The sequence below is a fragment of the Sorex araneus genome, chromosome 6, assembly GCF_027595985.1.
Source record: "Sorex araneus isolate mSorAra2 chromosome 6, mSorAra2.pri, whole genome shotgun sequence".
Taxonomy (NCBI): Eukaryota; Metazoa; Chordata; class Mammalia; order Eulipotyphla; family Soricidae; genus Sorex; species Sorex araneus.
Genome location: NC_073307.1, coordinates 112,114,427 through 112,128,494, shown reverse-complemented (window position 1 = coordinate 112,128,494; position 14,068 = coordinate 112,114,427). Strand labels below are relative to the sequence as shown.

Here is a 14,068-nt window from a genome sequence, read left to right as displayed (position 1 = left end):
TTTTACTGATAGTATTCTAGAATGAATTAGTTCTCAAGTCAACAAGTAGTGAAGCCCAGGAATCTGGGACTGAGCAGTGGGGAATAAGGAAATTCTTCCACCTCTGGTTGTTGGGCTGCCTTGATATGAGGGAACCAGAGAGATAAGGGTTGCTCAGGGTTAAAATGGTTGTTATTCACTTTCAAATATTGTTTACTACATAGAGAAAACTGACTCTCCTGTACCTATTTTTCTGTCAAACACCACAGTTTTACTTACTACCCTTTTAAATCACTGAGAGCTGGGCATAGACAAACGTTTTTGATTCGACATGTATTAGAGAACAATGTGTGCCTCATTTTAATGAATCATCCCTGAAGGAATTCCTGCAAGATTTTCAATAGAGAAAATATGCCAAGAGGCATAACTGGCCCAGAAATCCCTAGAATGGGCACGAGTCATACTTAGCAACACGTTTACAGCTCTGAAGAGAGATAGCGCCAACTCAGTCCAAATATTGGGTTCTCAGGAAATAAACATTTACTGAACCATTAAAGGACCAGCTTATTTTATAAGAACAATTGGCAGCACCACCAGGAATGATTCCTGAGCCCAGAGCAAGGAGTAAGACCAGAGCACTTGGCCCAAAACCCTCAAAAAAATAAATAAGTAAATAAACAGTAGTGACTTAAAGACAATAAAAGTTTTGTTTGCCCATCAAATCAACTTCTGTTCAACAAAACTTTAACATATACATGGGTATGTTAAACACATCTAGATGTTAACTTAAGAAATTTATCAAGGCAATTAGGCAATTTTATGTAAATTTTCTGTTTTAATTTTGTATTCTATTCTGAAGTATCAGAACACATATATCAAGTAATACTCACTTAAATGAAGAAATAGTTGGCAATTTATTAGCTTGTATTTTAGGGGAGGCACACTTGGATGTATTCTGGACTCAGTCCTAGTTTTAAGATCAGAAATAACTCCTGGCAATATTTGGGGGACTAGATGAAGTGCTGGGGATCACATTCTGGTCAGTCACATTCAAGGCAAGTATCTTAACTAACTCTTGTACTATCTCTCTGGATCCTTGGATACTTTTATAGGTCCAACTTGGAAGAACCTCAGATTCCTTCCAAAATTTACCAATAAGTTTACTATATAACTACTACTGTTACTATTATAAGTACTGATGACAATAATAATAAATACCATCTGTTGATTGTCATATTTGACAAAATGTATCTACATTTCTTCACAAATTCCTATACCATCACTGTAAGGTACACATTTTTTGTTTTCTTGGTTTTTGGTCATACCCAAGGGTGTACAGGGATTACTCCTGGCTCTGCATTCAGAGATCACTCCTAAAGGTACTGGGAGGACCATATTAGTGCTTGGGTTTGAACCTGGATCAGTTGTGTGCATAAGGAAAGCACCCTACCTGTTGTACCCCAATCCATATAAGGTATACCTTATGCTATTATAGTTGGGAATTTTAAAGCTCAGTAAAATTTAAAAAAATTGTATGTGTTGGAGTTGGGCTTTGAACACAAGTTTGCTTTGAACAGTTTATTTTCATGTTTGTGATTTTTCCTCCTTTATATATGTTTGTCCTTAACCTCTAAGTTTGAGAGTTGTGAATAAAAGCCTGCTACCAATATTTCATTTCTAATATAGGAATATATATCATATAAAAATGACCTTCCCTGACCTTGGCATAACTTTGTTTTTCTGTTCTCATTCAATCATTTGGACAAATAGGAAATTGCACATGAGGTTAAGGTCACATGGAAGGTCATGGATATTGTAATTTGCAAAAAAAGGAGCGGTGTTATGAATAGCTAATATATTTAGATTGTTATCTTTCTTGTTCACAATGGGTTTGGATTTTTAAGCCTAATGAAATGAAAATTTAACAAAGCTCAGGAATACTAAGAGATTGGAAGCCAATAGCAAGAATGAGAAGCTGTAAATCTCACTTGCTGAGAAGCTGGTTTGGGGAGGAGGAGACAACGTAATCTTTTTGAGTTCTAACCATATTTTTGTTCAGTGTTTTAATCTCAACTATTTGAGGCCACCTCCATGACATCACTCCTTGTTGGACTCCAGACATGTGTAGCTGTGTAGTGAGGATTATTGGGAAGACATAGCTAGCACAATACTTCCTTTAAACTCATGAACCCAGACCTCTAATGGGCTCCTGGCACTGCCCAACATCCTACTCTAGTTTCATTTTTTTCAGTGACCACTCAAGTATCTTAGTTCCTCTGTTCTTTCATTCCTTCCTTTTTCTCTATCTCAATTTTACTCTCTTTTTCCCTCTATTTCTCTCTCTTCTCATGGTTTTAGTTTGGTTTTTGTTGTTTGTTTGTTTTGTGGCCACATCCGGCTCAGCTCTTGGCTTACTCCTGGCTCTGTTCAGTGATTACTCCTGGTGATGCATCTGGGGCATACTCTTCTCCCTAGTCAAATTAATGTATCTTTGTCTTTACCATGCCCACTTCCCATTCCAAATGACTTTGTTCTCACCATTTCATCAAAGCTTATTTTGGTGTTCATATGATCAGATCTAATAGGTATTTTCTCATCTAACTCAGACTCTGAGTGTGTGTGGGACACATTCAACTCACTCTTGATACACTACCCTCATTTGGCTCCCAGGACTCCAAAGCTTCTGGGTTTTTTCTTTCTCTCTGGCTGCGACTTATCAGTCTCCTGACGACTCCATCTTTCTTCTCAGTCATAGGATGGAGATATTTGGGATTTGATCCTGGATTCTTTTCTCATCCTTCCTGATGTTGTTGCCCTAGGCAATTTTTCCCATGTCTGCTGGCTTTAAATATGTTTCTGATAGTACCCCAAACTCTTTTGTCATCCAATAACTACACCCAACTACTGTTGATACCCCCACTTGTACATCAAAGTACCTCACAGACTTTGAACTTACATCTTGCCCAAGATGAATTTGTCATTGCCTGTTTTCAGTTTCTCAAACTTCTCTGCATGGTTTGCATCTCAGTCTTCATATAGCCTGTATCCTCTGCCTAAAAGGATCTTTCTCTGCTATAGATTTATCTAACTTTTCAGCCTTTAGTCTGTGCCTCAGCACACCACCTCAGAGAAATGTCTTCTCACCACACAATCTCAGCTGATGCTCCCCTTGTTATTTTTGGCCACTGAGCAGATTTTGCCTTTTTTCCCCCATAAATTTGTAATTCAGTGCATTTTCTTTTCCTTTGTGGGGACTTTCTCTCCTGCTAACATCTGTGCTGGCAAGGCTATTTCTGTCATTTTTCAAGACGGCCAAGGCACATTATAAGGCACAAGTCATTTCGTGCCCACTAGCTGTGAAAAAGAATGAGAGAATGAGTGGGAATTGTGCTGAAGAAGATAGAAGCAAGATGATGCCAGCAGTTTTGGTTCATCTCCATCTTCCTCAGTTTAGTAGAGCTTCCAGTAATGAGCTTCACTCATGGCAGCTCCTGGAATAAGGATGAAGTTGAATTTGTTTGGAGAACAGGGAAATTACTGTAGTGTATGAAGACCTAAGAAAATTCATGGATGAGGATCTTTGTAAAACCTTACCTTAAGATATAATAGAAAGAATCCCATGCATTATGAGTTTCCTCCTAATCAAGAATCAGGCAAGGGACTGGAGAGATAGGACAACAGGTAGGGAGTTTGCCTTGCACACAGCCAACCCAGATTCAATCCCTGGCATCCCATTTGGACCCCTGGGCACTGCCAAAAGTAATTCCTGAGTGCAGAGACAGGAGTAATCCCTAAGCATGATTGGGTGTGCAGCTCCCTTACCCCCAACCCCCAAACAAAGACTAGAGCAAAAGATCTAATTTGGTTTTCAGATGCCCAGTCTGTTTCTGAAATGTTGCCTATACCTTCCTCTTCTCTCAAGTGGAAAGACAAATGGGGACTCAGATTGTGAACTGCCTGTTCCTGTGCCCACTCCAAGCTGCCCGGAGGAGATTAGCCAGGAGACCAAGACCAGGGTGGAGGATGAAGCCTACAACAAGGGGTGAGTCAGATGTCAGCTGCCCTCAGGTCACATGGCAGATCTCAGGAGACACCTTCCCACGGCCTTTTCAGTCTCTTAATGGATTTAGGGAAGCAGCCAGCAGCCTGGGGACCGCCCTGTCTCAGCAAGGAACTGCATAGGAAAGAGCAGTGCTGTTCCACAGGAAGGACAGGAGGAAGCAGGGCGAGAGGGTGTGGTTAAACAGTAACTAATCCGCTCTCTGTTTAGGCAGAAAACCACCCAAACACCACTGCTCAGAAAGGTCTGGAAGTCAGGGGTCCTGTGTGGGTTCCTCTTGGTGGTGCATGAAGCTTCCTGACACACGCCCAGAGCAGTTGTGCTGCTGCCAGCCCTGCCCGGTTGCTGCTGTAATGCCACTTCTTAGAACTCCCCTGGCCATTCCTTCTCTCTGGAAACTGGAGTCCCCTCAAATTCTAACTGTACTCCTGTGGATTCAGAGTAGCAGCTTTAATCTACTGTCAGTCACAAATGGGTCAAATCCTGAACAAGGCCCAATCCTGAGCTAGGGAGAAAATCACTTCTGACAAACCTTGCATCCTTTCTTTCCCTACAGTTCTTGAGGGAGACTGGCAGGCTTCTATGGACAGTCCCGTGTGTGTGTGTGTGTGCTGGCCTTACCCCCTGGGCTGTCAGAGAAGCAAAATCAGTGCAGTCATGGAGATAGGGATCCTGGCAGAAGGAAATCAGAAGATTTTCTCTTGGAAATCCTGACTTTTCCCTCATTGAAAACGAGGTAGGGGTTAAACCCCTCCTTTGGCTTTGTAAACACTTAGAGAGACTTCTATAAATCTCCTTAACAAGCCTCCATGGTGGTGTCCCCCTTCCTAAAACAAGACAGATGTCTGATTCCTCCCCATAGTATTATAACCCTTTCTGGGAGGGGTACCAACCTCCCCACTTCCCAGATGGTGGATGAAGCTCTGAGGTTATAGAAAGACGTGGCAATGGAATCCCTACAGAAGTTTTGAAGGCTTTGAGTCTAGTCAGGAGTTTTCCCATATCACACTTTCACATAAACAGGAAGGATGACTGAGGGGTGAGGGGAAATTGTTCTGACATTAGCCACCTTGGGACTCAGCAGAGCTACCCAGCTTTTTCCTGTTGTGTGGAGCCACAGGAAGTGTGTCATTATTGAAGATACATGGGTCCCCTCCTCTAGGAATGCAGGAAGGGATATGCTGTGCCTGGTCTTCAGACTCACTTGTCCCAGTTTTTTTGCCCTCCAAGGTACCAGGAAGGTCTAAAGAGGACCAAGGAGCTTCAAGAGCTGAAGGAGGAGGAAGAAGAACCAAAGAGTGAGAATCCTGAAGAACCCGAAGAAGTCGAAGAAACTGAAGAGGAGGAAAAGGACAAGAGAAGCAGGTTGGAACCTTTGCTGTTACTGCAATGAATCACCATTCATTTAGGGCACAGTCCAGGGCAGGAGAGCATCTGGGCCCTATGAGTATAGTCGACAGAAACCAGAGGCATTCTTGTTGGGGGAGGAGACAGAGGTAATGCCAAGGAGCCCACATCACTCATGAACAGATGTTGGCAAGAGGCAGGGAGTCAGAATGGTCAAGAGCAGGGCCACCAGCAAGCAGGGACTCTTGGGCACTGAGAAACAGCATGGCTGAGTCTCTTAGTCATCCCAGAGAGAGAGCCACAGTGCAGGAGAGCTTGCCTGAAACCTAGACAGGTATTTGGACAAAAACAGGGGACCAACACATGGGGTTCTAGATTGGTCTCTCACAGATTCCATACTGCTAGAACAGTCTGAATGATGTTGTCATTTGGGACTAAAAATACTTGAGGTTTTCTCTGTTAATATACATTATGTTTTCAAGTATATTTTTCCTAAATTGCATGTATATGTGTACGCTTACACACACGTATATAGTACATGTAGATATATAGTATAGATCCTGTATCTTGTCCTACCTGTGCCTCTTGCTCTAGTGCCCACATAAATGGCCTGGTTTTTAGCAAATCCTTTACTCTGTTCTCTCTATTTGCACATTTAAGCAAGAATTCCAGGGTTTGATTTTTTAAAACGTTGCTATATAAGACTTGAAACACTTTACCAAAATTTTTTGTTTCTAGACCTCCAGACTATTCTGTCATCTGGTGATTTTTAAGCCATAATCATTAGTTGCTAAACTCAATTAGCTGCTAAACTCAAGACAGTGTAAACTGTGCTTGACTCTGGAGCACGTAACAAATAAAACAGCAAAGAAAGAGAAATAGAGGAATGGTGGGAGACACACAGAAACAGATAATTGAACCCAGTTAGTTGAAGAAATTCAGCCAGACATCTCAGCTTGAGAGAACCCCAATGTTTGAGAGCAGTCTAGGAGAGCTGGCTGGAGGTCTCAGTGTTGAAAACACAAAGACACACTACCTTTCTAATTTTTTAATAATAATTAAAGAAACCCTCCTCCCAAGTTTGAACAGCATTAGTCTGAAATTGTAATTCTACTCTCCTTAGATTTCTCACTCTTGTACTGGGCAGGGGGAGGGTGGTGAACACGGGCAGTGTCCTCTCTTCTGTGTCCCAGGCCTTCACACTCTTCTTGCCCCGAAACATAGTCAAATTACTTTGGTTCCCATCAACAGAGCTAACAAAACAGGCAGGAACTTCTAACACTTCTAAACACCAGGCAAGAACAAAGGAGATTTAAACACCGAGAGCACATGGATACAAACAGTCTGCTTTACAAAGCACATGCTTGAGTCTTTATCTAGCTCATGAGATCTCAAATAATTTGCAGCTCCTTCTCATTTCAAGGAACTCCAAGGGACTAAAGGTTTTGCCTGGGCCCCTTCTCTGCTCCTCCTACCCCTACACATCTGCCATCTGAGTGATCTCTGGATCTTACCAATCCTTTCCCAGCACTTTCTCCCTCCAGACCCACTTTCTGGATTTGAGACATCTGTCCCTCAAGCAGGTGGGGAGTCCTTGTCCTGCTGCATGGGGGAGAGCAGGGGAGCTTCATTTTTTCAGACCCATCTGTATGGCACCATGTTCTTCATCCCCACTGACATTGGTGTGGCTGATTGTGCTCTTGCTAGCATGTGTCAGTCGTAAGTTTAATCCTAAGCACTGAATAGCATTTGGAACATGGCTAGTTTTGACCCTGTAGTTTTGGCGCTTATCCCTCCACCCAGAAAAGGGACCTTTTGGTTTGGGGGTGGGGCACACACAGTAGTGCATGGGTTATATTTCTAGCTCTGTGTTGAGGGATTGATTCAGGCAGTGCTGGCAGGAGATGGGTGGCAGTAGGAGGAACCATGATGTAACAGGGATCAAACCCAGATCAAAGCATTCACATCCCACTGAGTTCTCTCTGGTCACAAAAGGTAACTGTAGATACTGCTATCAGAGATTGTCCACTCAGTTACAGGCTCTCTGTCACTCAAGCCAGACTGACCCTAAGAACTGTTATCTTCCATCTTTATTTACTCCTGTCTCCGTTAGACACCCAGTTCCCCATATGCACCTGCATTCATATGATTTACCCCAAGAAAATTTTGCCCTCTAACTAACAAGCAAGATCTGAAGCTATAAAGAGACACATATTCTGCTGAATGCATTTTTAAAAAATTGGTTAAACCTTGGTAAATAAGCTCTAATTTAAGAGATTTAATACCAAACCCTACAGTCTTTTTGTCTGAATTTTTGCTTTTCTGGATAGTGAAGGTAAACTTTTATAGACATTGTTTTCTGGAGGATTGGCTTAAATGAGCTTTGGGTAAATCAACCCAATGTCTTGAGTGTATTAGAGCAGAACACAGTTCCTGATATTTACCTAACACTTGAATAAGAGAGCAACAGAACACTTAAGTTTTTTTTTTCTTTTTGGGTCATACCCAGCGATGCTCAGGGGTTGCTTCTGGCTCTGCACTCAGAAATTACTTCTGGTGGTGCTTGGGGGACCATATGGGATGCCAAGGATTGAACCATGTGCAAGGCAAACGCCCTACCCACTGTATTATCCCTCCAGTCCCTTAAGTCTTTTCTTTAGCTGCAGTCTTCAAATCTGCTTTAGATGATTACAGTGATAATAGTCATATTCAATTAGTTTTCCAAGAACTCTCAGAAAACAGAATTTGCCCAGTCAAGTTTAAGTCCCACAATTAATTTCATTTCAATCATTAAAATGGCCACTTGCCCACAAGAGTCACAAAAACCACAACTTAAAAAATTCAGACTTCTTTCCTCTCTCAGATGTGGTCTGCTTTATGAAGGGAGGGTACACCACTTATTCCTTTATCCCATTAGCATTGTCCCTCTTCCCCGTGCCTTTTCCCCACTTATAATGAGGCTATGTCTAACTCCAGGGAATGGTGAGCAAGGAATTGATTTAATTCAACTTCTTATTTAATTCAACTTCTAGCCTCCCTTACAGTCTGGAAGGAAATGGATGAGAAGGTCATAAAAGCAGATCTTGCCCTCCTCCTTTGCATTGCACTTAAGATTTACTCTTAAGTAAATGTTTACTCTTAGGATTTACTCTTAAGTGAAGTAGGAGTAACTCAAGAAACTTCCTTTGGAACATTGGAAATTGCATCCCTAAAGGATGATCAGATAATAATCTCCAATAAGTATACAAATAGAATCTAAATTAGGCTTCCTATCAGTTATAAAAGTGACTTCACTGCAGTTGCTGTGCTCATTGTTTGGCTTAATTGTTTCTGAAATGATTTTCAAAGAGTTCCCACATGGAAAAGAAGTCAATTGGTTCCTTAGCATCTGAAGCAGGCCCTCTGAGCATTTGGTATTTTTCTAAGGAAGGTTTTGTTGAGTTTTTCCATCCACCATAAGGCATCTTTTTTTAACTGTGAATTGGAGCCCAGTATGTCTCAGCAAATGGCCTACATATTTCAGGATCTATATGAGCCCTGAGATACATTTAGAAAGCCCTGCTGTTACTTTCTTTATTTCTTCCATCTGGTGATTCTCAGTATTTTCAGTTTTTATAATCACTGTCACTGTAACACTTAAAAAAATTGTCTTGGATCTTGGATTAGAAACAGCTAATTCTAGCTTAATTGAATGTGTCCAGGGCTTTCTCCAGAGAACTCTAAGAATGAACTCTTCTAGTGGACCATATGACTAGATGTCTTTTCACTAGGCTTCAGGGAGAGTAGAAAGTTGAAAAAAGGAAGAGGAAAAATGAGAATGAAAAGAAAAAGAAATGGAGAGAAAGAAAGGGGGAATAGAAAAGAAAGAAGATAAAGAGGGGGAAATTTAGAGAATAAAGAGTAAATAGGTTGAAAAACTTCTTCAGTAATTCACACAGAGGTTGATTTCTGGAGGCTACTAGTCTCAATAGCACTGAGATGATTTGGAGCTCTTGAGGTCGATCTGATTTCTTGTCATTTATCACTAGATATTAAGAATCATCTAATCTAAGAGCATAGCACAATCCTTCCACTCTAGACAGAAGAGGAATTGAAGATAATAAATTACACATCTGCGCACAGTGACAGGGGACAGGCTAAAACTTAGAACTGATTGTTAATACTCTTACATTCAAGGGAAAAGAGTAATGATTCTGCTTGGATGCATAAAAGTATGAGTCAGCCAGGTTTGTATCTGAGATTTATGAGAGTTCTCATGAATAGATCAGGGCATATATAAATGGTATTCAAGCACCAACATCAAGGTCATGAAATGATGGCATGAAAATCACTGAGAATATGTAAGTGATAGATTCCTAGACCATATCTAAGGCCTTATTCAGTAGGTTTGGGATGGTTGGAATATTGCCATCAGGGGATTATGTGCATAGCTGAATTTGTAAACTTCTGCCCCAGACTGCGCATGACATGTCCAAACAGAAAAGTATGAGTCTGGATTTTTCATATGTACTGAACATACTAATTCTTTAACTTATTTTTTCACTTGACAGCAAACTTAAAGAATTGGTTCATTTCTTACAAGTCATGTATCCCAAACTGTGTCAGCATTGGCAAGTCATCTGGATGATGGCTGCGGCAATGTTTGTCTTGACTGTCATTCTGGGGCTCTACAATTCCTATAACTCTAGTGTGGAGCAGGCTGAAGTGTCCTCTGGGATATCTTCCTGCTCTGCAGCCCAATGGAACTCCTGGTGGGGCTCAGGACTCCAGCATGAGCAGCCTACAGAGCAGTAGAACCTCTGATGCCAGCCAGCGGCCTCCTGCAGCACACAGCCTCCTGCCTTTCCCCAGAGCACTGTGTCAGGCCCAGGTGTGGGCATACTGCTTCCTGCTCATCAGGGAAGGAAGAGGGGTTCTTCTGAAGTGAGTACCCTGAGGGAGCCATCCATACAGTACTTGGTGTTCTTGGAGGATCAACATAAATGCCCTGGGAAAGATTCCGGTGGAAAATGAAGTCACCTTCATCAAAGAACTCTTCACAGAAGGGAAGGTCACCTACCCCTGCTCACAGGGGAAGTAAAGCACCTTCTCTGCAAGGAAGAGCAAGAAGCTCACTCCTTCATTTTCCATTCCTGCAATCAGAAATCAGGAAGAATTGTGATGAAAGGCCAACTGTAATCCAAAGGATCAGACCTGGAATTTGGAGTTACAGCATGACTGTCTTCCCATTTCCCATCTCATTTTCATTGGCTCATCTTCAACCTCCCCTTCATTCCCTGAGAATCAGAGTTTCTTTTTACAGACATAGGAAAGATGTCTTGAACAATACTTAGGCTAAGTTAACTCTGTTTTGAAATGGGGATGTATGTGTTAATATATATATATATATGCATTTGTAAACAAACAGACACACACATACCACCAGACATAGCACACCTGTGCATGAAGCCAACAACCCTCCAAGCATAAACTCCAAATGTGTGTCCTGGATAAAGAAAATTCATATAAAAACCAACCCACAGATTTTCACAAGGTGTGAACAGTCACCAAGCACCAGTTCAGTGAGCTCTTCACATGTGTTTATAATCTTATGGCTTCAATGGCAAACTTGTTGGTCCCCATTTCTAATGTGGGTTCTAAGCTGCTGTATAACACAGGTTGATTTCTATTTGTTCTCTTTATCTATGAGCAGTTAACTGCCTCTGAGGTGAATGAAGATACACTGTGTGCTTTCAGCTTTCCTGAGTTCACATACAAGTGTGCGGTTGCCTCTTAGTGCTTCAGTTCAAATGGAATTTCTTCCCAAATACACACTTAAGAGTGTTCCCAATTGTTTAGCATAAAACCAAAAGCACATCCCATCTATAATTTGACCTCTCACACCATCTCTATTGCAACTACCTTTTTATTCATCCCTCATGAGCTTGGAGGGGTTGTAGGCTTCTGGGTAAATTTTATTATAATTGTTTTTGTTTTTATTTTTATTTTGTTATAAATATTGTTTGATTTGGTCACTAACATCCATATAGAATATATATGAGCCAAATACTGTTCTAGATATTATCACTATGAGGTGGTTCCCACTCTTGCCATTTTCGGACAAGTTTGTTGAGTAACACACCAAAAGTTCCAGCAAGTCAACGAGGATATGAAGTTAATAAATCAAGGAGCTAGACGTCCAGTCCAATAGACCGGATAAAGGGCCTATATTCTAATCCCTGTACAAAACTGCTTCCTTCAAAGATCTGAGCTAAACACCTTCCATTCCAGTCCCCATTTTCCAAAGTGGCCCTTCAGCCCCTCCAACCATTTCTGGTTCCCAGACAATCCTGTGTTTTTGGTCACAGCTCTGTACCTCCACTCATTAGTTTTCTTTCTGGTATTTCATATTCTGATCACACTCTAGGACCAAGTACAAATGTCATTCTCTCCTTACAGATAGTGATGCTCTCTCACCAATTTCCATATATGACATGTTGTTGGACACATTCTCATCTGTGTTTTCTGGCACTTTCCAACATTTTCATTACTGACATTTAAGACAGTATATCACAATGACTTATTTAGGTGTTTGTCTATCCTGGCACTTTTTATCAAAGACAAGAACCATATCTCACCCATTATCTGAGTGAGTGCCTAGCATGGCAATTGATGCTTGGAAGAACATCATTAAATGTTGGTTAAAAGAGCAAGTGAATGTCCAGGTGACAGAGAGAATTCTGAGCATAGCTGGCATTTTGCATACTTTCAGGACAAGTCCTTTCACCACCACTGTATCAATGAGAAAAAATATTTTGACTAGCCTCATTTATCCTAATATTTTCAAAATAATCAGAGAATAGGAGTGCAACCCAATGAGCAATGCTATTTCTAAGTTCAGGGGCTAGGTTTGACACAAAAATTCCTTTAAGAAAGACTCCCCTTAATTAGACCCTACTTCAAAACAGAATGTTTATATAAGGAGTGTGTGTGTGTGTGTGTGTTGTGGGAGAGAGGTCCTTTACAGTGCTAAAGAAATTACTATGAGAGAAACCCAGGCCAGAGTTTACCAAGGATGTGCCATTAAGGTAAAGAGGTATAGATCAAGGCAAATGAACCTTGGGGGCCTGGATGCATGGTCTGCCCACCCTGATTAATCAGTGGTGGTGGTGGTGGTGGTGGGGAGTTGTACACGACGCTAAAGATTTTAAGGCCCACAGAGTTGGAGACAGGATGCAAACAGAGCTTCCTGCAAGTGACTATGGGACAGGACTCTGCTGGAAATGTCCAGGCTCAGTCTTCCTCAGAGAAGGACCAGGTTGTGTCCCCTTGACTCTAGGGCTCCCCAACTTTGTTCCCAGTTGATACAAAGGCCCAGAGATGAGGTGCATTGTCTCCTAAACCTCCAGCTTCTCTTTATAAAGATGTGCAAGAATATTTCCAGACAGACTCTCCCCAAACTACCCTGTAAGAGAGGGAACGGAGAAGAAGGTGCAGAGTAATGGAAATTCTGAGGGCATTCATGAAAAAAGGTCAGCATTTCTTCCCTAAAAAGCAAACATTGGCCTGAAGCAGCTGATGTTCTTGCCAAAGCATCCGGGAAACAGACAGGCCCTCTATTTTGAATAGTAGCATTGCTCTGCTACAAGAGTTCCCCTCCAAATGCCTCTTAAGTTTGCTGAACTATAGGACTTTGGGTGCCTACCCCAGTTGGAGAGTGATCTGTTGTGTTATTGTCGATGTCACATACTTTTAGTATAAGACCCTTCACTTTGAAGCTGTTATAAAGACCTTTTGTATTACTCCTACATACAACCAGTAGAATGGATGGAGAGGGAAGACTGGATTTGGGTGTGCTAGCAATGAACTATAGTGTCACATACTTACATTTGAAAATAAAAGCACATTTCCAAAACTTTGGCAGCAGTCAAATTCCTTCTCATTGAGAGGTCTGAGCCATAATCTTGTCTCAATCCTAGATTTGATTTCTTCAGATATGAGTGTGTCAGAAAGCCCAGCCTTTGGTTGCTTCTACCAGCAGCTAACTCCCAGATCCCAGACCAGTTCTCCACTCTTACCTTGTTCCTGAGCTGCATTTCCTACACTGTCCTGGCCTGTGATTGCTTTAGTCATGTTTTTCTGTGATAGACATGATTACCATTTCATCCACCCAATTTTCATATCTGGATTATGCTTTTCAATTTTTTTGAAGTGAAATACAGGAGACCAGAGACTCTCCTGATCAGTACTATCTATCACACTCCCTCAGTTCCTTCTTTCTGTCTAATTCAGAGAGTTCTGTTTTGAAAACTGCGTCTTTAAATGGGCTCTCACAGGCATGAAGACTATCTTCAATTATTAAATGGACATTTGCTTTCTTTTATTTTTTTGGGCATTTGCTTTCTTCAGCACAATCTTCCTAGATCACAAGGATACATAGCTGGTGGAGGAGGGACCACTGATTGTGGCAGGAAAGAAGAACAATCCAGGCTCAATTTCCTTTGAGACAGAGTATATAAATGAACAGAATCTGCATGTTACAGCAAAGCAAGGTGTGAGAATTGTGCTGGTAAGACAAGTGGGGGATCACAGAGAATATGGGAATTAGGCAACCTTCAGCAGTTCACACTGTACTATCTGCCTTCCTCACTTCTGTGTTTTCTGAGTCAGCATTAGCTAAATTTTCCAGAAACCCATCCACAA

At 41.5% G+C, this 14,068-nt stretch overlaps 1 protein-coding gene across 4 annotated transcripts in view; it reads left to right on the top strand.

Annotated features, from left to right (window-relative positions):
- Positions 1–13,271, top strand: part of IRAG1 (inositol 1,4,5-triphosphate receptor associated 1) — a 141,282-nt gene extending 128,011 nt beyond the window's left edge. For all 4 annotated transcript variants that reach the window (XM_055142788.1, XM_055142789.1, XM_055142790.1 and 1 more), the window contains 3 exons: positions 3,902–4,021; positions 5,270–5,404; positions 9,937–13,271. In XM_055142788.1, the coding sequence (XP_054998763.1) occupies positions 3,902–4,021; positions 5,270–5,404; positions 9,937–10,180 (499 nt within the window). In that variant the 3' untranslated portion in view covers positions 10,181–13,271. The remainder of the gene's footprint in view (positions 1–3,901; positions 4,022–5,269; positions 5,405–9,936) is intronic.
- Positions 13,272–14,068: the final 797 nt, after the last annotated feature.